General features: G+C 31.7%; 3 protein-coding genes and 1 non-coding gene across 6 annotated transcripts; 3 read left to right on the top strand and 1 right to left on the bottom strand.

The window, feature by feature from the left end:
• The first annotated feature begins 654 nt into the window (after positions 1 to 654).
• On the top strand, positions 655 to 2926 carry LOC106390170 (lactoylglutathione lyase). Of its 2 annotated transcripts, XM_013830575.3 has the most exons (5): positions 655 to 907; positions 1062 to 1292; positions 1489 to 1564; positions 1766 to 1818; positions 2685 to 2926. In XM_013830575.3, the coding sequence occupies exons 1-4, from the start codon at positions 839 to 841 to the stop codon at positions 1801 to 1803; spliced, it is 414 nt and encodes a 137-aa protein (XP_013686029.1). In that variant the 5' UTR covers positions 655 to 838; the 3' UTR covers positions 1804 to 1818; positions 2685 to 2926. The 2 variants fall into 2 exon arrangements, with proteins under 2 accessions (XP_013686029.1, XP_022556280.1); XM_022700559.2 differs by lacking the exon at positions 2685 to 2926 and having other exon boundaries at positions 1766 to 2045.
• A 1616-nt stretch (positions 2927 to 4542) lies between these two features.
• Positions 4543 to 5536, top strand: LOC106390414 (transcription repressor OFP16). Its single transcript, XM_013830867.3, has one exon. It carries the CDS (start codon positions 4626 to 4628, stop codon positions 5334 to 5336), a length of 711 nt encoding a protein of 236 aa, XP_013686321.1. The 5' UTR covers positions 4543 to 4625; the 3' UTR covers positions 5337 to 5536.
• Positions 5537 to 12986: 7450 nt separating this feature from the next.
• Positions 12987 to 13060, top strand: TRNAN-GUU. Its single transcript has one exon. It is a non-coding gene; the product is annotated as a tRNA-Asn (tRNA).
• A 98-nt stretch (positions 13061 to 13158) lies between these two features.
• LOC106396657 (heat shock 70 kDa protein 8) lies at positions 13159 to 15836 on the bottom strand. 2 transcript variants are annotated; one of them, XM_013837116.3, is made up of 2 exons: positions 15614 to 15836; positions 13159 to 15031 (listed from the first exon to the last, which is right to left on the bottom strand). In XM_013837116.3, exon 2 carries the CDS (start codon positions 15022 to 15024, stop codon positions 13333 to 13335), a length of 1692 nt encoding a protein of 563 aa, XP_013692570.1. In that variant the 5' UTR covers positions 15025 to 15031; positions 15614 to 15836; the 3' UTR covers positions 13159 to 13332. The 2 variants fall into 2 exon arrangements, with proteins under 2 accessions (XP_013692570.1, XP_022556279.1); XM_022700558.2 differs by having other exon boundaries at positions 15563 to 15809.
• Positions 15837 to 24928: the final 9092 nt, after the last annotated feature.

The raw sequence follows: 24928 nt of genomic DNA, 5'->3' as shown, positions 1-24928 counted from the left end.
ATTGGTTAGATTTTAAATACTAAAGATTTTAAAAAATTATAGGAAAAAGATCTATAAACTATGAATTTTTGACATTATTATTTTAAAAAATTCATTTCAATTAGATAATTCTTACGTTTTATAAAAAAATATCATTTAAAGTTTTATTTTGTTATACAAAAAATGTTATTTTAGAATTTTGATGTAATTAATACTTATTTTTGTAGTTTAATATTAATTATAAATTGCATGATCTTATAAATAATTTAATTTATAGCATTATTAACTAACTATAATTAATATTTGACAAAAAAAACTAAGTATATAATTAATTAGAACATATTTCAATAATTCTGTTAATTCGTGTGAAAAGTTTCAAAAATCACACTTTTTATGCTCCTTCTGTTTCATATTAAGTATCATTTTAGCTCATTTTTCTTGTTTCACAAAGAGTGTCATTCTACAATACTAATGCAATTTATACAAATTTTCAGCTCAAAATTAATTGTAAAAAACATTGATTTTATAAATAAATTGATTTATCTAAAATACTATTGGTTAGATATGTGATATTAATGAAAACATAAATACTAGTTCTTTAATATGTGTGAAAAGTGTCTAAGTGATACTCTCTGTGAAACGGATTAAGTACATTTTATCTAAGCTTTAGCTAAATGCATCTTTAAACCGACCGGTTCAACGGTGGTGTTAATTCAATATGTGTTATGTCGGTTCGACGCCACGTAACCAATAAAAATGATGACTGGGGATGGACTGCCTACTATCACTGATCTTATTTAATTAGTCAATAAGTTTGTGTTGTGTGCTTATTTAGCTCTGTTCATAGAACCAAAGATACATGGCGACTCTAGGCCATATCGCGAGAGAATCATCCGACGTCACACGCCTCGCCCAGTTCTACAAAGAGGTAATCAAATCACCTAATCAGCCTTCTCTTTGTTATCTCTTCTAGAATTTTTCTGCTGTGTTTGTTTGTTGATTGTTACCCATCTGCAGTAGAATCTATAGGATTTGATCAAGTTAATGTTTCTTCTTTGATCATATACATCATCGTTTTGTAGGTATTTGGGTTTGAGGAGATCGAAAGCCCTGATTTTGGAGACTTGAAGGTGATATGGCTAAACTTACCAGGTGCTTTTGCGATGCACATCATCCAGAGAAACACTTCAACAAACCTCCCTGAAGGTCCTTACAGCGCCACCTCGGCCGTTCGAGATCCTAGCCATCTCCCTATGGGCCACCATATCTGCTTCTCCGTCTCTAACTTCGACTCCTTCCTTCGTTCTCTCAAGGTCTTCCTTCTTTACATGAGAGCTTTCATTGTACAATATCATATGGTTTGGTATTGAATTTTTCAACTGGCGCTGAAATAGTTAATTCTTACTCTGTTATAGTCTTTTGACCTTCATCTAGTGTTCTGTAATGGTTTCAGTACTGATTTTAGTTGAGGTTTTCATTGATCTTCTCTCTGTCGTTGAATGGTGTTAGGAGAAAGGGATAGACACTTTCCAGAAGTCTCTTCCTGATGGAAAAGTCAAGCAAGTTTTCTTCTTTGATCCTGATGGTAATTTTGTCTCCTTTTGCTCATAATCCATGCTTAATACTAATTACTATTACTCCCAAACAATTTGTTTCCTCTTTTTAATATTCAGAGCAAAGGCATTGAATCCATTAATATACAAGAATTGCATGCAACTTTGTTGGGATGTTTATTCATGTATGTTTTAACTTACAGATTATTCTACTCTCAATTTTCTTTTTGTAGGAAACGGATTAGAGGTAGCAAGTCGATCTGAGTCTTGAACCGGGAACTTTGTGGTATGAGTAATTAATGAAAATAAAAAATAATCAGCTTGTTCAAAGCAGGATAATTAAAGTTGCATATCTAAAGAAAAACGTTGCTGTTCTCGTTTCTTAGCTGGAGTGTTTTGGAACAATCTTGAGTCTCTATGCTGTCTAGGCTTTGATGTTTACTTCTGACAACTTACCCTTCATGTGCTTTGAATGTTGGATGTATCGCATTAATGATCTTTTCTTGTCTACTAGTTACCATGTCCATATAACAACACCAAAGAGAGAGAGAGAGGGAGACTTAACAAAGAACAACCATACATTCATAACTCAGGATATTTATTTATTTTTGGTGCTGAATCCAAGAAAACCAGGGTTTAGTCTTGGTCCACTCATATAAAATGCTAACCAGAACCGGGTTAAGGCTAAATCAAACTTAAGTATGTCATGTCTGTCTAACTGTAGATTGATCGGCCTTGTCACTAACCCACCCATGGAATCAGTGTCTTGGTCCGATGAGCTGAGCTGAACCGCATCGGTCATTTGCAATTTCTATACGGTTTAGCAAACCGATTATCCAAAAAAAAACTCAAAATATAGAAAACTTGTCTTAAAATTCCAGTCTAAGCACATCAATTTGTGGGTCAAAGTTGTTGTCGATAAACCAACATGACATGGACATGAAGGTGTCTTAAGGCATCACAAACATTCTACAACTTACCATTTAATTACCAATCTTTTCATAAATCCATTACTCAAGTCGGTTTTGTGGTTGTTATTTGAACGGATCTTGAGTAGCTTATGTAACAACAAATATGATAGCTATATTTTGCGCCCCACATAAACTGAATTTTATCCGATGGAAAGATGAGTTCGAATCTTTTCTGGTGCAGGATAACTACACAAAGTGGTACCACCGGTCCATCTTCCCCAAGATATTATAGCTAGGATGTGTGTTTCGGCTCAGCTTGTCAAGTCATTCGATTTAAACATGTAAACCATTCTGATTTTCTTAGAATGATTTGTTTCCTTGTTCAAAAAAGAAAAGAAAGAAAAAAGAATGATTTGTTTGAGACTTTCTGTAATACTAGGTGGTTTCCTGCACATGGTGCAGTAAGAAATTTTTTAAATCTAATTTATATTTAAAAATAAATTTCATTAAATATTATAGATTTTACTATTTTCTTACTAATATTTAATATAGATTTGATATATATTAAATCAATTTGTATAAAACTAATAAAAATGATATAACATTGTATAATTATCAAAAATTTAGCATAAACAATATTTATAAAATTTGTATATAAAAAACTAATGATCTTACGATTAGATATTTAAATTTTTTTTAAAAATGTAGAAATTTTTGAAAGCTTTAGTAATACAAATTGTATAATTATACAAAAATAATAATATTTCAAAATTTGAAATGTTATATATGAATATATTTATTTTATAGATGATGTATGAGCTATTAACATATTTAAAAAAAGTTTACCAAAAAAAAATATCAATATTAAATGTAATATACGAATTATTACCATATTCTAATAAATTTGCCAAAAATATAAATCAACATTAAATGAAATTATATATGTCATATTTTTCTGGAAGTCATGTCATCAATTTCAGTAGCCATGTCATATTTGTTTTGTAAAATTGATTATAAAGAGTACATATGACAAAATCACTTCGCAAATATAGTCTAGGGAATTGATATGTGTCAATGGATAAATGTATAAGTCCAAATGTATATACGTATATTCTAATTATCCATTTAGAGAACCTAAAAATATATAGATCACTAAAATTATCTTTAATTATCCGAAATTTTGAAACATGAATATGATCCTCACTTGTAAAGTAGTTTTAGCCATTGTCACTTGATCCAATGATCTTTAATTAAAAATGGGCAGATGCTTAACTGATAATCACATATATGTTGGCTAAACATATTTTGAATGTTTTTCCATAAAAAAAAAAAAAAGCGACCCGATTGATCTGATTGGTTGGACCAGTGTTAACTCGACTTGGCCTTATCGACCGGACCACACAAGAGGGGTACTCGTACTCTAACATCTTTTGGAATTTACATCATGATGAGTGGACCTATTTAGGTGGTGGGTGAATTTTCCTCACCGTGAGTTTTTTTTTCCTGTAATTTACATGGACGATCACTCTTCATGTTTTGCAAATTTCAGAACTCTATATGATATGTTTATCCCATATGAATAAACCAAAATAAATAAATAAACAATTCACGATAAAGAAATACATCCCCATGTTAAAATGCAGCTTTGTATGTCAGAGTCCAGAAAGAAAAGTAAATAGAAACAAAACTGGAAAGTATAAAACCAAAAGAAAGAGAAAGAAGTAATATCTGACCTTCACATTCACTCGAACGTACATACCATTTTAGTGTATATATGTTTCCAAATTGCTTTTTTTGAATCTACTTGGTTAGCTTTTCATCAATACAGATGTAAACTAACGATCTTAATAACTGTAGCTAATAACATAACAAGTACAGTTAGTATGTTTTGCAACTCGTAACACAAGTGCATGTGGTGGTGATTGGTGAACATGGTCAACATTCAGAGTCTTGGTAGCTGCATTACCATTCTTGAAAATGAGAGCATCAATAGTAACTCCATTAATAAATAAAAAAGAGGGATTTTTTTATTAATTCCACTAATTAATAAATGAGATTTATAGATTACATAACTACCCTTACTATCATAATGAGACACTGTGGATATATATATGCAACAAAATAAGCCAACAAATCCAATTGCTCTAGAACATTTATACTCTCTCAAGTCCTCTCTCAAAAAATGCCAAAGATCATGTGGAAGAGCCTCCATCTTTGCTTCCCGTCAAATCTCACCAAATGCTACTCTTCGCCGTGTCTTCCTCCATCGGCCGCCGCCGCAGAGGACGACGATCCCAGCCGTCCATCTATAGTTCTCATCAACAACTTCAACCTACTCTACCACAACGACCACAACAACTACCACCACCGTGTCGTTGACTTACCTTCCTCATCCACCGCCACCACCTTCTCCTCTTCCGCCACGTCATCACACGAATCCGAGAGCCAAGACATTTCTCCGGAATTATCCGCCGCTTTCGCATCCCGTCGCTTCTTCTTCTCTTCCCCTGGGCGATCAAATGCAATCACCGACTCACCGGAAACACGGTCAAGAGAACTCTCTGATAATAGCGACAGTGCCAGTATCAAGACAACAAAGAAGACGACGTACGACACTAGCGTGAACACCACGAGGCTTCTAAGCGGAGGTTCCGCCGTGAAGCAACACGTGTACTCACCGGATCCGTTAACTGACTTCCGGCGGTCAATGCAGGAGATGATTGATGCCGCCATTGAAGCCGGAGATCTTATCCATCCCGACGACGGTTATGATTACTTGAACGAGCTGCTTCTCAGTTATCTAGCGTTGAATCCAACCGACATGCACAAGTTCATCATAAGGGCTTTCTCCGACATCATGGTCTCACTCTTGTCGGAAGAACGTCGGATATGATAACGCCGCGGCCGCCTGGATAGAAAAATGATCGTGTAATAAATGCCCCCACGTGATTTTAATTAAGTAGACGGACCTAACATTTTTTTTACATTATCGTCTTCAAGGAAGAGAAGCTAGCTCAGAAACTACTAACAATTTTATCTTTCCTTTATTTGTATTTTGTATGTTTTTATTAAATAAACATCAACTCCGGACCAGAGGTGAACTAATGGCTGTAAAATGGTAAATATATAATGAAATTAGTGGGATAAAAAGGAATTGAACAAGGAGGAAAATGGAATACATATATTTCATTCATTCACAATCAAAACTGTAGTGAAATAATTTTCTTTGCATTTTGTTTATTTTTGAGTGGAAATGATGAAATTAGCACAAATGATATTTTTTGTAGATTTGATGGAATAGAGGATTCTACATTATTAATCCATTCCAAAAATTACTATCCAATATTTTTGCATGCATTACGACCGAATGACCAGATGTAACTATTGTGCAATGACGTCTGATTTTTAAGAATTGTTGAGGTGGCGAGTGCTTTTTTTTTTTTTTGGCGAGTGCATATTGCTTTTGGTTTATTTTTAATTTCAAATTATTATAATGAAAAGGATCGAAGAAATTTGAGATAAATGATAAGGATTTTTTATATAAATTTTTGGAATGGATATTGTAAAGTGAGATATTATGTTGTCGAAATAAGGACAAGAAACTTAAAAGAATTTTAACATGTTTGGATACTAGACATAATATACTAGTATGTACCAAACCGAGATACACCCCTCTCGACCCATGGACTCGAGAGTGAACAGAAAATTCAAAACATATATATGTGTTCAATTATTGGCAAAAAGCATTATAATTGGAAGTAATTGTCTGATGATACGGACAAAACTTGTTTGGGGGTGGACAGTTTGCGGGGAGCTCCAAGTCCAGATCAAATAAGTAAAAAAGATTTTTTATTGATTAACTTATGAATTAACAAAATGAAAGCTAAATACGTCCAAAAAACTTTATGCGAAGAGTTAAAATTGAACTTGGTTTGATTAATGGAGAATAAAGTCTTGTAGACAGCAAAGTATCACAGAGCTGCAAAGCTTGAGGCATCGATAACCTCACTAGTCACTAGTTGCCTGTATTATATCTAAGGCATGGATCTTGTTTTAAAATATTAGTATGAATCCATACCCTAGTAGAGGGAAAAATAATTAATGTTTGGATTTTTAACGTTAAAACTTCTCGACCAAATTTGTTTTGGGTATAAATCCATGAATTAAGTATTTAACAAAAAAAACTTCAAACTAATTTTATTTAATGAATTAAACTCTAACATGTCATAATTACCATTATTACAGGTAAATTTTTAGTTTAAAAATTTCTACATTAATTAAACATAGCCGAGAGGTTTTACCCTTAAAAATCTAAAAAATCAAAATTTTATAATATTATCTAAAAATTAGTAACTTAAATTTTCAAAATTAGCATTTAAAAAAAAAAAATTGTAAATATATGAGTTTGATGTGTTTTAAACAACAATATTATATATGTATAAATTAAAAATGTAAAAACCTATTAAAAATAATAAAAATTATCTAAAAATTTATTATTACATTTTTATTAGATAAAATATAATTTTATTATATTTTCTTATTTTTTTTTACATTTTTAATCTTTTAGTAATTTTATTACAAGTAAATGTTTAGATAATTTTTATTATATTTTCTGAGTTTTTACATTTTTAATTTATACATATATAATGTTGATGTTAAAAACACAACAAACTCATATATTAACAATTTTTTTAAAAAAATGCTAAATTTGAAAATCTAAGTTACTAATTTTTAGATTATATTATAAAATTTTGAATTTTTAGATTTTTAATGGTAAAACCTCTCAACTATGTTTACTTAATATAGAAACCCTTAAACTAAAGATTTACCAGTAGTAATGGTAATTATGATCTAATAGGGTTTAGTTCATTAAATAAAGTTAGTTTAGGATTTTTCTTTAAATACTTAATTTGTGAGTTTTTATTCGAAACAAACTTAGTTGAAGGGTTTTAACGTTAAAAGTCCGTAATGTTTTAATTCCTCGATAAAATGTACAACGGTTTTCTTTATTTATAGACAAACTATCAATGTCTTATTAACTGTTAAGACATACTGTACAATCTAATGCTAGGCAGTACTATGTTGTAAGTATGTCACCGCCAAAATTCAAGCGCACATAATTCATATTGTTGGAAAGAAACATCAAACAATAAGTTTAATAAAGTTTCATATACACTACTTCTCAATGTTTCCTTAGTAATATATTAATATATTAATATATAATTAATCTTCTTCTCGGTTTACAACAAAAAAATTTCTCAGTTTATAATATTTATAAGTAAGTTTTTGTTTTTAATAATTTAAGTTAAAGTTGCATGGTTATATATTGATAAAATCAAGGAATGCTACATGTCTGGCTTGTAGTTCACTTAAATATTGAGATCTATTCGGTTTTGCTTCTTTCCATTAGATTTAAACACATAGCACAATGTGAGACAAAACAAAATAATTGCGAATCCTAAGGACGGATGTTGGAAGGTCCACTCGCCCACAAAAACTATAGAACTGTTGTTAATAAAGAGTCTAATATTTAACTAAATAAACGTATTAAAATGATAGTTGGTTTAGGTAAAGTAAGGCCATACCTTTTGTCTTATTCAGTAATTAAATAAATAAACCTACCTCTTGACCCTCTCAACTGCGAATATCTTATGCAACCAACACACAAATTAATTTCTTCCACACAAATTATTTATTAATATTTTAAGTAACTGCTAAGTAGTAAACCGGGTTATGATGGTTTAATACTTAAACTAATTTTCTACAAAAAGTTGAAATAGTAAAATAATATTGTGTAATAGGAAATATGTTTCTCCAGTGAAAAAAGTATGTACTTTGTGGAAATCTGAACGTGGGGTTTTATATTTATATTTGCACCTAAATTTTACTAGAATTTTACTTTTGGAATTTATAAACAGGTTTTCTTAAAATGCCGCCGTATGTAATAACTAGTTATGGAAAAAAATAACTAGGTATGATTTGCATAAGTTAACGACTCCAAATTTATATAAGAATAAGCAATCTTAATTAGACTAATCGAGTTGGCAAATAGTGCCTGGTTTTCTGCCGCTTGTCTCCAATTTTGCCCAACTACTTGGGTGATACATTCAACCAGGTGTTTTCTTCCACCATGTGCAGTAAGTAACTTTTTAAACTTAACTTATATTTAAAAATAATTTTTATTAAATATTATAGATTTTACTATTTTTTTACTAATATTTAATATAAATTTGATATATATTAAATCAATTTGTATAAAACTAATAAAAATGATATAAAATTATATAATTATCAAAAATTTAGCCTAAACAATATTTATAAAATTTGTAGATATATAAGAAACTAATGATCTTACGATTAGATATTTAAACTTTAAAAAATTGTAGAAATTTTTGAAAACTTTAGTAATAAAAATTTTATAATTATACAAAAATAATAATATTTCGAAATTTAAAATGTTATATATGAATATATTTATTTTATAGATAATATATGAGTTATTACCATATTTTAAAAAAGTTTACCAAAAAGAAATATCAATATTAAATGTAATATATGAATTATTACCATATTCTAATAAGTTTGCCAAAATATAAATCAACATTAAATAAAATTATTCATGTCATATTTTTCCGGAAGCCATGTCATCAATTTGAGTAGCCTTGTCATATTTGTTTTGTAAAATTGATTGTAGAAAGGACATGTGGCAAAATCACTTCGCAAATATAGTTTAGGGGATATAAATTTACATTTTTAAACACTACACTTTTAAATACATCTTATATATTAAAACAGAAGTCACAACCTTGATTCATGTGTGAATTCTTTAAAAATAGACCTATTCCTAGAAAGTCATATTACATTTAATATCAAATTTTATCATTTAAATTTTGAGCCTACCAGAAATTTTTATTGGGCTAGGCATAATTGGATTTAAACAATAGATGATCCATTGGATTTATAGATACTATAAATTAAATAGATATAATTTAATGTTGTAATACTATACCTCTATATGCTAAATATTTAAATATTTGTCGATGCTAACTTTTAAAATTATAAAGATTTTTTTTTTAAATAACAAAAAATCATATTATCTAACAATGATTAATCTTTACTACCTTAAACCAATGAAAACAAATTTTAAACTATATGGCTTATTTAAAAAATTAAACAAAAACTAAATGTTTAATTATTTACACGATAATATAAATCTATGAAGCGAAAAGTTTAAAATTTTAAAAGCTTTCTAAATTTGCAAAATGTTACAATATTTTTGAATATGACAATAAAACAATATTTTACTAATCTTTATATATATAGTTACAATTTTAATAATGAAATAATAATTCGAAAATATATATATAGAAGAAGATACAAATACATGTGAAAATTTGAAACAATCTATTCAATGAAAAAAAATATACAGTAAACTTATTATGTTTTAAAAATTGATAGACATATATATATTATAATATATATCAATTTAGAATTGAAAATAAAATATTTATATAAAAATAAATGAAAACAAACTGCGCGAGATCTAGTGTTTATTGTTAAACTCGGAGGCAGTTACGCTATTTCTGAAAAAGAGAGCTAGCTCATATGGGTCAAAATGCACAGTGGATATGTGTATAATAAATAGTGAGTTTTTCTATCAAAGTAACCATGTACAGTTATATGTAAATCTTGCGCTCGTTCTCTCCCCCAAATTATGTCAATCAACTCACTGTTTGTAAACGTATCATAAAGAAAATCTTAGAAGAAGAAATATTGCTTACAAGATTTTAAGAGATGAAAAGGCCATATCTTGTTCAATCGAGCAGTTGTCCTAAGTCCTAACAATCCCGTAAACCAAAGAAAACTTGTGATTATATTCCAAAACGAGATATGAGACTAATTTGAATCGATGTTTTGTTTCTTTATGAACACGGAAACCGAGTTACAATGATTCTCATTGGTCCTTGCCATCCTCAATTAAATCTTAACATTTCACTACCTGAAATTTTTTCCTTCATTGGAGTTCACTTTCAACGGGTATGTGTAATTGAATTGAGCAATTAACTGGACTCAACGTGTAAGGAATTAGTTCAAATGAGTCACGGGTTCAAAACATGTACAGTTGATACGAAACATTACTCATTAACCATAATTTCTAAGAACTGATTTCAAGTTTATAGAATACTAGATTTTAATTCGCGCTTTCAAAGCGCGGATTTATTTCTTTTGACATATTTATTATTATAGCAAATGTGTTTATATATAAAATGTATATCAAGTGTCTTAATGATTTTTTGTTAGCAGTTGTTTTTTTATGTTTATGTTCATTTTTCATCTATACAAAATGTTAGTATTGTGAAATAATTATTATGTTTTATATTTATATTTATATACCAAAATTGGTAAATATTTATATTTAAATATTATTGGCCGTTTAAAAGGTCAATAACATTGAAAACCAATGATTTCGAAATATGTTAACCCTATACGAATTCGATGGATTAGTAAACATACACGAAATGAGCTTAAAATTTTGATGGATAAATTATTTAAATTATTGAGTTGTTTTGTTTAGTTGGACAAAAACATGCTATTTTATACTCCCTCCGTTTTTAATATAAGTCATTTTAGAATTGTGCACATAGATTAACAAAATCATTAATTTTTTATATTTTCTAAACAAAAACATAATTAATTATTTACTTAACCATAAATCAACCAATAATAATTTAGAAGGTATATTATCATTGGTCATATAACATTAAGTGTTAATAAATTTTACATAGAAAACCGAAAACGTCATATAATTTGGAACATAAAATTTTCTCTAAAACGACTTATATTAAAAAACAGAGGAAGTAATTTGTTGGATAATTTTTGTAATTAATTGAAAAACTTAGAGGCATAATCCTTAAAATGATTCTGCTTTGATAGTATAGATTATGAACCACCTAAGGTTGGAAAACTTCTAACAGCAATAAAAGAATTACCCGATTCGGATTCGATACAAAGCATGATGATATATATTACTACAATTTTACGTGCTTTAAAAAGAAAGAAATAAATCCATGATTGGCAAAGTTAGTTTCTCCATTCGGATGAGCCATCTGGATGGAGATGAAAGTTTTATTTGTTTACGCACTAAAAGTGCAACTCATCCGAATGGATCATCCAAATGACTTTCGGAAATCTAGGCTTAATTTTAAGGTTCATTCAGCTGAACCAATTTGGACCATTTGGATGGAGAAGGTTCATTCAATATGGTATAATGTCTATTATGCCCCTAATGTAATTCACAAGTTACAAACCTAAACATAATATCATTTTGTCACACACAAAAACTGACAAAACCACAAAAACGCATTTTTCCGCGAAAACCTAAAAAGAATTTTTCACGCCAAAACCCTAAAAATGCATTTCCAAAAAAAATTGCAAAACGTGTTTTTCCGCAAAAAAATCGCAAAAACGTATTTTCCCGCGAAAACCGCAAAAACGTATTTTCCCGCCAAAACACATTTTCCGCGAAACCCAAAAAACGCGTTTTATGCCAAAACTACAAAAACGTGTTTTCACACCAAAACCGCAAAACGTGTTTTCTCGCCAAAACCGAAAATTGTCGTTTTTCTGCCAAAACCGAAAAATCTTGTTTTCCCGCCAAAACCAAAAAACATGTTTTCCCGCCAAAACCGAAAAATCTCGTTTTTCCGCCAAAACCGAAAAATCTTGTTTTCCCGCCAAAACCGAAAAACGCGTTTTCCCGCCAAAGCCAAAAAATTTCGCTTTCCTACCAAAACCGAAAAATCTCGTTTTTCCGCCAAAACCGAAAAATCTCGTTTCCCACCCAAACCGAAAAACGCGTTTTCCCGCTTAAACCGAAAAATCTCGTTTTCCGCCAAAACCTCAAAAATGTGTTGATTTAATCTAAAGTTTTTTTTTTCAAATACATGTTTATCAATTTTTTTGTTTATTAGAAGTTATTATTGTAGTAAAATTTTAACATATGATTAAATCAACATAAGAGTATTTTGGTAATTTGTTTATTAAACTCATTAGGATGGAAATAAAAATAAAAAAACAAACATAAGATCCATTTAGATGATTCATCTAGATGAACATCTATCTGTATGGACAAACAAACAGTCACAAAAATCTGAATGGATCGTCTGGATAGAAATGAATCATCTGGACGGAGATGAAAGATGCTGGGATGAACAGCCCCTTAATACAAATACTTACTTTGACTTCAGTAAAGTAAAGTTCCACACCTACCTAGACATATATTGGGTCAATCTCAAGATATGAGATCCAAATCAAGACGGAACAAACAGAAGTTTGAGACTCCTGCGCATACATATATGGACTTCTCTTACCTACTTACGAAGGTCATATAAAATATAATTTGATACAGTCAATTTAGACGGCCGTCACGTCCACATGATTCATGGTAAGTATGTTTACGCACACGCCCATAAAAGAAAGCAAAAATGTAAGCAAAAAACAGACAAAACAACCATTTTGATTTTGTATGCGCAAAGTAATCAAAGCTGGAATAGCTCAGTTGGTTAGAGCGTGTGGCTGTTAACCACAAGGTCGGAGGTTCGACCCCTCCTTCTAGCGTTTTATTTTACTCTCGTAATGTTCATTTGACCCCTGAAGCTTTGGTTGACTAGAAATGTCTCCCTTAAAAATTGTTTAAAACTTGACACACTATCAAAAGCTCAAAGGAGGTGTACAAAGGACCAAGACTCCGTTTATTATTATTTATACAATATATGGATAACATTATTACTTCACTTCATTACACATACAGACATTGTCACCAAGTTTCAAGACAACACACCCCAAACACACAAACTCTTTGCTAAAAGATCCCTTCATTCAAACTTACATCACTTCCTCTGAAGAGTAACCAAATCGAGAGCAGATCCAAACTTCGCACTCAAAGCTTGAGCACACCAACCATGTCCATCATCAACCGTCGGCATCCTCACTTCAACCACAGGAACCACAGGACTCTTCGACCCCGGCATCAACACCGCCGCAAAAACCCTCAAAGCATTCGAAGCATCGATATCCATACAAACATTAATCTCCGGAACTCCTTTAGCCGCCGCCGGGATCCCAACGATCTTGAAGTAACCAAGAAGATGATTCTCTCCAACGCCCTCTCCTTCACCTTCGTACACAACGATCAAAGCTTCCTTCTGGTCATCATGAACCGTAGTGAAGAAGAGATCTCTACGCGCAGGAACCATCGTGTTGCGCGGTATCACGGGTACGAACTTGTTACCATTAGCTCTAACTCCAACCGCAAGAGCTGTAGCTTGTATAGTCAAGAGGTCTAAGCTACCGAACGGGTCGTGAATCCCTGACGTCACAGCACCTTCCAAAGCCGCTCCTCTAACCGCAGCTTCTAAAGGATTCACGTCTTTATAAATCTCTTCCTTCTTGCACACGTTAGAGACGATGGCTCTCACTTTAGGTATGTAAGAACACCCTCCAACCATTATCACATCGTCTACATCATCAACGTCCACTTTAGCATCTCTCAGACACTGCACAACAAGCCTCTCGCACTCCTCGAACACGTTCTTGTTCACTTCCTCAAACTCCAACCTATCAAGAACCTTGGAGACCACGTCACCGTCTCCCAAATCAACTTCTATCTGAACACTGTCCTGCTTCGACAGCCTGTGTATAGCGTCCTGCGTCGCGACACGCAGCGACCCCGAACCTTCCTTGTCCGGTCGAGGAGCGATATGTCGCATCGTGTTCTGCAAGATGTCTTCTCCTCCAACGGCGCTTCCAGCCAAGGCTTTGATCTGCGAGACGCCACCAGCGGTTGCGGTCACCGCGACGTCGCAGTAACCAGCACCCATGTTGAATATAACCGCTACCCTCTCGCTTCCGCTCCCCATGTTGTCATGACTAGTCATCTGCTGCTGCTGCGCGTACAGCAGGGCGACGGCTGTGGGCTCGGGCATTAACCTAAGGACGTGGAGTCCAGCCATAGCGCAAGCTCTCTCGATCCTAGTGAGCTGGAACCTGGAGAAGGACACAGGAACCGTGAGCACCACGTTTCTCACCGCGCGTTTCAGCTGAGACTCGGCCATCAGGCGCAGCTCCACGAGGAAGATCGCCAAGACTTCCTCCGGAGTCGTCGACCTCCACGCGTTGTTCACCAGGGCGGCGATGAACGGTCTGACTCCGATGTCTAGGGTTTGGACGAGAAAGGGAAGGCTTTTGCTGGCGTGGACTACGGGGTCGGTGTCCACGCGGCCTATGAGGCGTTTCATGTTGAACACGGCGGCTCCGGTTAGCATCTCTTGCTCGTGCGCGAGCTGGTTGCTCACGCCGCCCGCGGGGACTTCGTCTTTGAACGTGACGAAGGATTTGATTAGCTTTTGGTTTCTTGTGTTACGCAAGATGTGGACTTGAGAGCCGTTCCAGACGGCTATGCTGCATTGGGATGTGCCAATGTCGATTCCAACGGCGATTTCGGGTAAGGAAGGAGATGATGATGACTTCTCTTCTCCTGTGTTCTCGCTGTCTGATGCCACTGTGTATGCTGGTTCTGCCATTTTTGTCCTGTTCAAACACAAGTTGTTAAGGTTTGTACATAGAGATGTAAACACAACCAATTATTAAAAACTAAAATTGATTTCACTACATCACTTAACATTCAAAAACTAATTAAGACATGATTCAGACAGAGAACTAAAACTAGTTCCAAGTGTCTGCCTGATTCAAACCATTTTTATGCTGGTTCTGCCATTTAACCAGTGATTGGGTGTAACTAAAACTGATTTCATTACATCACTTAACATGCAAAAACTAATTACGACATGATTCACACAAAGAACCGAAACTAGTTCCAAGTGTCTGCCTGATTCAAACCATTTTTATGCTGGTTCTGCCATTTAACCAGTGATTGGGTGTAACTAAAACTGATTTCATTACATCACTTAACATTCAAAAGCTAACTAAATAAAACTTTATTTAGTTGTCAAGTGTCTGTCGGATTCTCGGGAGCTCACTCTCCTACCATCTCACCCAGTAACATAGCAAAATAAATATGAACTAATTAAGCGATATTGGAAAAACACAGAGCTTACAAACCCAATGAAGAAGAGGGAACAAAATGGAAGACGAGACTCAGAGCAGACAAACCTGATCAAAGGAGAGATTTTTCACAAGTGGGTTTTTCAGTTGTAGCTATTTAGAAGATTAGGGAGCGACGCACGAAGAAGAAGTAGACAGACTTTAGAAGGTGCGAGAGTGAAGGGATTTGATCTTCTAGAGCTTCCTAGAGAACTTCGGCGCTTCTTTAGAAAAAGAGGAGAGGGAGGCGATTTTTTATTTCTTTAATTAATTTGCCGACCAGAAAACAAATACTTACTACTTTATTTAAAAATGGGCCTGCTTGAAGAAAATATATGGGTCGAATTAACGAAATCATGTGGGCCTATAGTTGATTCTAGGCCCAAATTAAGGATCGTGATTCTTTAGCTTGTGTTTCAATGAAATCAGCAAGTCAATTAATTCGTGTGTTTGATTGCACTACTAAATGATCTAAAAGAGCGGAAGAAAATATAATGATTTGGACAGAATGGTTATATGTCATTCTTCTCTGTCTCCAATTGGTTCCTTATAATTATATGATAATAATTCATCAAATGAATAATTTAAACAAATGATTATAAGTCCTATTCGAATGACTATTTAATTAAATAGTAAATCTATCAATTCGTGTGTTGTTTTCTTCCGAGACTTCCAAATAAAGGGAAACAAAAAAGAGAGTTTTTCTAAACTAGCTCAAATCCAAAACCAACATCTATTCATCAATGAATTTTCTATATTATCCCAACGTTTTTGAATTATTTACAAAATTACCATTATTATTTAATTTTTTATTAATTTTGAAATTCACAAAAAACCAAATACACCAACACTATTTCTTCTTATTTATAATAACGCTATTATCATCAATTTTTTAACCATCATGAACCACCATTTTTGAGCTCTTAAAACTCTAGAATTCAATTTTCAACCACTTTTTCTCATTCTAAACCAACAAATCTTCATTTCCTCTACATTTCCATCTAAAAAAACTCTCATAACTTTCAATTTCATAAACTCAAACTTCATATTTTTGAGTTTCTTCATTAGTGAATCATTAAAGGCGATTCTTTTTGTTCATATTTGGAGTTTGAACGGTTGAGAATGTTGGAAACGAGCTTTACATCAGAAAAAGATAACTATTTACATGGTTTTCATCATTTTTCAGATCTGTGTCGAGATAGTAGACTGTTTTGTATGTCTACGCCTATATGCAGACGTACGATGCAGTCTACTTGTCAATGCACATGTCAGTTATGCATTTGACCAAACAAATTGTTTTTTGTACCGCAGACTTCCCCAGCAGTCTTCGTCTTTATCTTTGACAACAGAAACAAAAATTTTAGGTAGACTTACTAAGACATCTACGTAAAAGAGGTTAGTTTTACATTTGACTAAACTTTTGACTTTTTATTGTAGACTTCAACGGAAGTCTATGAAGTGTAGACTGCCTGAGAAGTTTGCAAAAGGCCAGTTTTGCATTTGACCTAAACTTTGACTTCGTTGAATAGGTTACTTTTGTGTTTGACTAAAAAGTTTAACAATTAATTAAAATGATATTAAATTGTAGACTTCATATGCAGTCTTCTTATCTTATAAAAAAATGTAGATTACATGTTAAGTCTACTATTTTATTTTGGTCAAATGAAAAACTAACCCGTCAAATTTGATAGTAGACTTCAAACGAAATCTAAAAATATGTAGATGTTTGTTTCCATTTACTCGTAGAAAGTCAAACATGGTCAATTGCAAAACTAACCTCTTTCAAAAAAATTCAAAAATGTTGACTGCATATGAAGTCTACTTCCGGAAGTCAAATCATGGGTGAATTTTGGCCAGTTGAAAAAACTAACCATTTTGAAGTGTAGACTGAAATGGAAGTCTACATGTATAAAATCACAACGTTTTTTCAAATATAGAAAGTAACCCGTAAAATTTTCAATTGCAAAAACTAACCTAAAGAGTATACCTATTTGATAGTCTACATTAGTAAACTGAAAATAACGTCTACATCTTCGTTGATTGAATATGGAGTCTACATAGAAAAATATATTAAAAGTGAATTTGTGTATTATTCATTAAGTTTTTTCAAGACTTTTTTTGTTTGACAGTGTGTATTAGTTAATCCTAACGGGTTCGAGTTATTTTGAAAAGAAAATATGTTATAATTATGAAAGTATAATACTTTTGATTTGACTATGTTGTTAGATAATAATTGTAGATGTATTTGTAAGTCTTCCTTTATATTTTTATGAAACATGAAATATTTATCCGCTAATTATGTAAACTGTATTTTTTCCGGAAATAGCTCTGTTACCTGTTGTATACAGAGAATGTGTGGTGAAAGACTCTTTGTGAGAGTTTGTGGTCAATAATCGGAAAGGAGGAAGAATGTTCATTGTGCATGCTGGCTGTACACATGGTGAACTTCTTGAAATGACACAAGAAGATTATGATCTGGACAAGAAAATCGAGAAGATGGTGCTAACATATTCCTTACCAGATGTTATTTTACAACAAATGACTCCGAATAGGCGAATACTCCTCTTATGTCTGTCACAAATGATCGACAAGTGCAGAACTTGATCGAGTTATCTAAGACACACTTTGTACACCTTTGTGTATCAAGCCAGCGCCAAGTACACTAGAAATTTTTGGATTGACTATATGTTAGATAATAAGTGTAGACATCTTTTTAAATCTACAAATGTAGTACAAATGTAGACTGCAATTGAAGTCTAAGTCGTAAATTCTATTAAAAGTGCATTTGTGTATTATTAATCATATTTTTCACGTTTTAATTATTTTACAGTGTATGTTAGTAAAATTTTAATGGTCTTGGATGAATTTCAAAAGTTAATGTGTTATAATTATACACTTGAAGCTTATTGCAAAAATTTGTGATTAGTTTTACTCTTGAAACTTCTTAACAATTTTGTATAGATTTTCTTCTTCTCACATGTGTGTTAGTTATTATTTTAGCTTATGGTGGTTTTACTTGTTTGGTTGATTAGATCTTGTGAAAAAATTGATATTTAACAAAAAATTAATAATATCATACAAGTGAAACACAACTAAAAATGAATACAATGTTTATAGATTATGTATTAAACAATTATTTAAAATTTAATATTTTATTATAAGAAATTTTACAGAGCAATATATTAAAAAGTATTCTTGAGTGTGTTTAATTTTTAATAACCTTGATGCCTCAAATAAAGTATTGGAAAAGAGTACGTGCAAAATAAGATAAAGTTATGAGAAAAACATAAGATAAAAATTAAATCATATTTTAGTAGAATTTTTATTAAGTCTACATAAAGTGATTGTTTAGTAGACTTCAGTTGAAGTCTATACTAATGGAAAATTTTCATATCTAAAAGTGTACATTTAGAAGATTTGAAAATACTTTGTTCTGAAAAATATTTTAAAATAGTTTTTTTTGTCAACCTTGTAACAAATCAAAAACATAAAGTACGAATCTATAAATATAAATTTAGTTCAATATAAACACAAAATATTTTATAATGAATATATGTAAAACCTACATTTTTGGGAAGATGATTTGAAAACTTTGGAAGAGAATACCTGCAAAATAAAATAAAATTATGAAAAATAAGATAAAAATTAAAATCATATTTGAGTAAACTTCTAATGAAATATGTTTAAAAGTCAAGGCTAGTAGACTTCACTTAGTCTACCAGCCCTAACTTTTAAGTAGACTTCAAATGAAGTCTACTTTATCAAAAAGAAATTAGATCTGAAAAATATATACATTGAAAATATGAAATAAGTTTAAATGAAAAAAACTTTTAAAAATATAATTTAATAGACAAAATAGTAATAAATTAAAGACATAAATTTGAATATGTAACCTTATTTAAATATAAATACTAGAACACATATTTAAAATCTATAGATGTAAACCTTACATTTTGTGAGGAGAAGAGAACAACCATGTAAGAAAATACCTGCAAAATAAGATAAAATTATTAAAAAACATAGAAAATAAAATTAAAATCATATTTTTGTAGACTGCTTAAACTTTGTGGGTTTAGTAAACTTCATATGAAGTCTACTAGCTTTAGTTTATAAGCAGACTTCTTTAGAAGTGTACACTGTCTGATAATTTTCAGATCTGAAAAAATATAGACTTTTTGAGAAGAGAAAATAATTTTAAATCTGAAAATACTTTACAATATAGAATTTATAAGATAAAATAGTAGCAAGTTAATGCACAGAGCTTGATCTATAAATTTATTTGAATATAAACATATAAATATATATTCAAAATCTATTAATCTAAATCTTACATTTTTAGAGGAGAAGATGAAATCCATGAGTGATAATACCTACAAAAAAAAAGATAATATTGTGAGAAATAAATAGCATAAAAATACACATTTAACATCTATAGATCTAAACTTACATTTTTAAAGGAGAAGATGAAAACCATGAATCATAATACCTAAAATAACAAGATAATATTGTGAGAAAGACTTGAGAAAATTTTAAAGAGAAATAAGAGAAATGAGATAGTTATAGAGAGAACGAAGATAATTTTAGAGAGAAAGGAGAGAGTTTTAAAGAGAAGTGAGAGAGTTTTAAAAACTTGTACAGCCACTTTAGAGAGAGAGTGTGTAAATTTTAGTTATATAGGGAGACAAAAATGTAACTAGGTTAAAATTTACGACACTGTAGAATTCTTTTGAAGTCTACGAAAATTAAAATGTTGGAGTAGATTTTACTGTAACATAATAGACATTTTTGGAAGTCTACTATAATAATTTCATTATTGTTGTTCATTCTTTATTATTTTAATATGATTTACTAAATTTATTTCTTTATTTTTTAATAGTTATTGTATATGATTTCACTTTTTACTCTTAAGGAACTCAACTAATTAGTTTAAATATAATGATTTTTTTGTAAAAAAAAGTTGAAAAATGTAGACTGAAAAAGACGCCACCAGCTAAATAGACTTTATTGTAGGTCTACGAAACCCTAAACCACAAATCTCAAACCCTAAATGTTTTGCTTTATAATAAAAAGTCTTAATTATTGTATCAAATATCAAATTATACAAAATATAAACTACTAAACATTAATATACAAATTTAAGTCAATAAAACAAAAACAAATCTAAATCTAAATCTAACCCGAAGAAGTCTACTACTAGAATACATAACATGTTATAACATTTTGTTTCTAAATCATATTGTCTAACACATGGTTACCAAATTAGAGTATAATCTTTAAAATTGTTTAGTTATATAAAATTTCAATTTATTTACTTCATATTGATCATTATATTGATGATTAATTAACAATATCACAATAATTATTTTTATACATTTCAAAAACATAATTATTTTTAGATCAAATTACGATGTAGACTAGAGAATAAGGCCCTGTTCGTTTGTACATCTGGAAGATGCATCCAGATATCCAGATGGTCCATCTAGATGTCTTATCCAGATGCTCCATCTGGGTGTTGTTCGTTTCTTCATTTCGTCCATACATCCAGATGAATCATCTGAATGCAACTATGTTCGTTTGCTTTTCATTTTTTTAACTTCCATCTACATCCAGGTGGACTTGTTCATAAAATGATTAAAATATATTTTTTTACGTTTTGGCAGAAAAATAGCAATTTTATGGTTTTGGCGGAAAATATTTTTGCGGTTTTTGAGGAAAAATGTGTTTTTGGCGAAAAAGTGTATTTTTTACGTTTCGGCGGAAAAATAGCATTTTTACGGTTTTTGGCGGAAAAATACGTTTGGCGGTTTGGACGGGAAAAGTGTGTTTTGCGGTTTTGGCGGAAAAGTGTTTTTGACGGGAAAAGTTTTATTTTCACGATTTTAGCGGGAAAAGTTTTTTTTTCGCGATTTTGGCGGGAAAAGTTGTTTTTCGCGATTTTGGCGGAAAAAGCATTTTCGCGATTTTGGCGGGAAAATCATTTTTTCGGTTTCGACGAGAAAATACATTTTTCCGGTTTTGGGTGGGAAAATTCTGTTTTCCGATTTTGGCGGGAAAATTCTGTTTTCCAGTTTTGGCGGGAAAATCGTTTTTTCCAGTTTTGGTGGGAAAATTCTTTTTTTTTTTTGCGGGAAAATTGTGTTTTCCGGATTTGGCGAGAAAATGCATTTTTCCGGTTTTGGCGAGAAAATTGCGTTTTCCGGTTTTTGGTGAGGAAATTGCGTTTTTCCGGTTTTGGCGAGAAAATGTTTTTTGCGGTTTTGGCCGGAAAATATTTTTTGGAGTTTGGTATTTGGCGGGAAAATGCGTTTTTTTTGTTTTGACGGGACAATGCGTTTTTTTTGTTTTGGTCGAAAAGTGTGGTTTTACTGGTTTGGCCAAAAAATGTGTTTTTATGAAAATGTGTGTTTTACGTTTTTTTTGCGGAAAAACGCATTTTTTATAGCAGAAAAATGTATATGCAAAAAAATAGAATTTAGGGTTTGAAAATAATATTTTGATTTTAAAAGATCATTTTTGTCATTTATCATTTTGGACTGAACTAGATGCATCTGCATCCAGATGCACCATCATGACTCACCTTCATTTGGGTGAGAATTTGGGATGAATTTTTAAAAATTCAGGTGGGTGATCCATCTGGATGTCATTATAATGCACAAAACGAACATTGATTTGCATCTTCACCCAGATGGATCATCTGGGTGAGCAAACGAACAGGGCCTAAGTCTACACAGTAGACTTCTTAGGAGGTCTACATATACGTAGACTTCTTTCTATTACGTGTTGGCTTACTAAGGACATAATTGTAAAATATATTTCTGTTTTTTTGTTTGGTCATAAGAGTTACATATTATTTTTACTACCCCTTTAGGTTGGTTTTGCGTTTGACTAGGGTATACTTTTTTTTTTTTTTTTTATACTTTTATACTTTTAAGTTTAACATGAATATTTAAGTTGGTTTTAGCAATTCTCCCAACAAAAAATCACTGATTTGGACAGAAATAGTTATTATCATTCTTCTCTAGCTCCAATAATTTGTTTATATATGATAATTTATCAGATGAATAATTAAAACAAATGATATTGTACAATATCATAGTCGAATCTTTCACGATAGGAGATGAAGTTGTATAAAATGTCCAGCCAATAACCCAACAAATTGGTGACATCTCTTGATGGGAAGTGATGTTTGAGAGAGGTCCACTTAAAGAAAATTAAAATCAGCTATTTTGTACAATATTTCATCAATAAACATATAAAACCAAACTAAGCATAATCAGTCATTTTTTCTTACGCGACAGATTCACGGAATAATGTGCTTTAGAGAGTGGGACAACTTTATCTTTTCCACATCGCTTTGTATTCGTTTTTGACCATACGTAAAAAAAAACTTAACCAAAAAACAAAACACGTAAAACAATCGAACCACTTCCTACCAACGCGTACGCTAGTGCCGTCCAAGATATATTTTCTCTATAAAGGCACGTGTATATTGTGTGTGAATTTGTGGTAGTGACATCTTATTTGAACTCCATAAAGGTGATAGTTGTTACGAAGACAGCTCTAAAAGCCTAAGCCATGTGACTAATGGCATTTCATTTGAAACTCCATCGAATATTTATTAATAATGATCGCGTAGCCTTCATGTTTGGGTTCAATTTTTCTGGTTTATCACTCTTTTACAAATGAACAAGAACAGAAAGGAAGCGGTGCCTAACCAACATCAGCTTCCGGCCGTTAAATCTTAAAAGCATTATACCTCCACGGGCCCCCACGGCCACGATTCATAATCTTGGTTATCGACTATGATCCTAATAACTTAAGATATTTTAAAATTGTTTCTTTTGGTAAAATATTTTTTTATTGTTATTTGTAGATTTTAACAATAAGTGCCAGCTAACATTTATGACGCAGAAAGAATAGTTATAAAACATGTTACACAGAAACAATATAATCGGCATCAATGCTTGGTCCATTGACATGTCAAACTTCTGTAACGAATTGAAAAGTTTGGTCTCAAAACTATGTTGGAGAGATTTACTCGTGACAAAAGGACGTAGAGACTTGGCCCCGAACTTGGTCGGATCCACTCTAACCATAACAAAAAAAATCCAGTATATGTATATATGAAAGTGAAATTAATAACTATATGATCAATATATGATCAATATGTTATATATTTAAGTGAATGTGTGCAATATTATATATGAACCATTGCAATTGTTTATATGAACAATTGCAACTATATAATGAAACCTTGCAACCATTAATGATTGCAACCTTTGATAATTAACCATATTGATAATCGCAATCCTTGGTGATTAACCATTGCAACTCTTTATTAACCATTGCAACTCTTCATTAACCTTTGCAACTTTTGGTTTAACAATTACAACTATTGGTTGCAACTCTTCATTCTCTATATAAAGAAGTGTAGGTAATGACAAATAAAGATAAAAAAAATCAGAAACTAATAGTTAGTAAGAAAGACAGAGAAAAAGATTCAATGTTCAAAGATCATCAAAGACTTTGAAAAAACACATATAAACACTAAAGCTTTGTTTGCTACTCTTGTATCTTAGCCTAGAACAAGAGTGATACTTTGATTGTCTTATCCTACAAAGGGATTTCGTGTAACTCAAGGTTTGGAATAAGGTCGAAATACTCTTTAAGAAAAGCACGGCGATTCAATCATTATCCAAGTATATAATTCACAACTATTCGGGTTTCAACCCAAATAACCAACAATCTTAAAGAGTATTTTTCTTGTGAATTATGGCTGGTGTATCGGTGCGAGAGATGACATCAAAGTTTGGGAAGTTAGATAAGTTTGAAGGAGTAGATTTTCGGAGATGGCAAAAGAAGATGCATTTTCTCCTCACAAATCTGAATGTAGTGTATATTCTAAGCATGCCTATGCCTACTGTACCGGAGGATGCTGAGAACGAGTCTCTGGATGAGACAAGGAAGCAACTTAAATGGGAAAACGATGATTGCATATGTTGTGGCCATATTCTCAACGGTATGTCAGATCCTCTCTTTGATATTTATCAGAATGTCGAATCCGCAAAAGAGTTGTGGGATGCGTTAGAATCAAAATACATGGCTGAGGATGCTTCTAGTAAGAAGTTTCTTTTTAGTAATTTTAATAATTACAAGATGTCTGATTCTAGGCCAGTTATGGAGCAATACAATGAATTGCTTCGTATACTAGGTCAATTTGCACAACACAACATGAAGATGGACGAATCCATCTCAGTATCGAGTATCATCGATAAGTTAGCACCTTCATGGAAAGATTTTAAACACATGTTAAAACACAAAAAGGAAGAGTTGTCTCTTGTACAACTTGGCAGCCATTTGCGCATAGAAGAATCTCTAAGGGCG

The sequence above is a fragment of the Brassica napus genome, chromosome C4, assembly GCF_020379485.1.
Source record: "Brassica napus cultivar Da-Ae chromosome C4, Da-Ae, whole genome shotgun sequence".
NCBI classification, from domain to species: Eukaryota; Viridiplantae; Streptophyta; class Magnoliopsida; order Brassicales; family Brassicaceae; genus Brassica; species Brassica napus.
Note: the sequence above shows the minus strand (reverse complement) of the source record. Positions and strands in the feature narration are given on the sequence as shown.

Bases quoted from the DNA above. Each gene is read 5' to 3' on its own strand.
- LOC106396657 (XM_013837116.3), bottom strand. From the start codon at position 15,024: ATGGCAGAACCAGCATACACAGTGGCATCAGACAGCGAGAACACAGGA.
- LOC106390170 (XM_013830575.3), top strand. From the start codon at position 839: ATGGCGACTCTAGGCCATATCGCGAGAGAATCATCCGACGTCACACGC. The intron at 1,293-1,488 runs GTCTTCCTTCTT...GAATGGTGTTAG, and splicing joins CCTTCCTTCGTTCTCTCAAG to GAGAAAGGGATAGACACTTT. The intron at 1,565-1,765 runs GTAATTTTGTCT...TTCTTTTTGTAG, and splicing joins TTTCTTCTTTGATCCTGATG to GAAACGGATTAGAGGTAGCA.
- LOC106390414 (XM_013830867.3), top strand. From the start codon at position 4,626: ATGCCAAAGATCATGTGGAAGAGCCTCCATCTTTGCTTCCCGTCAAAT.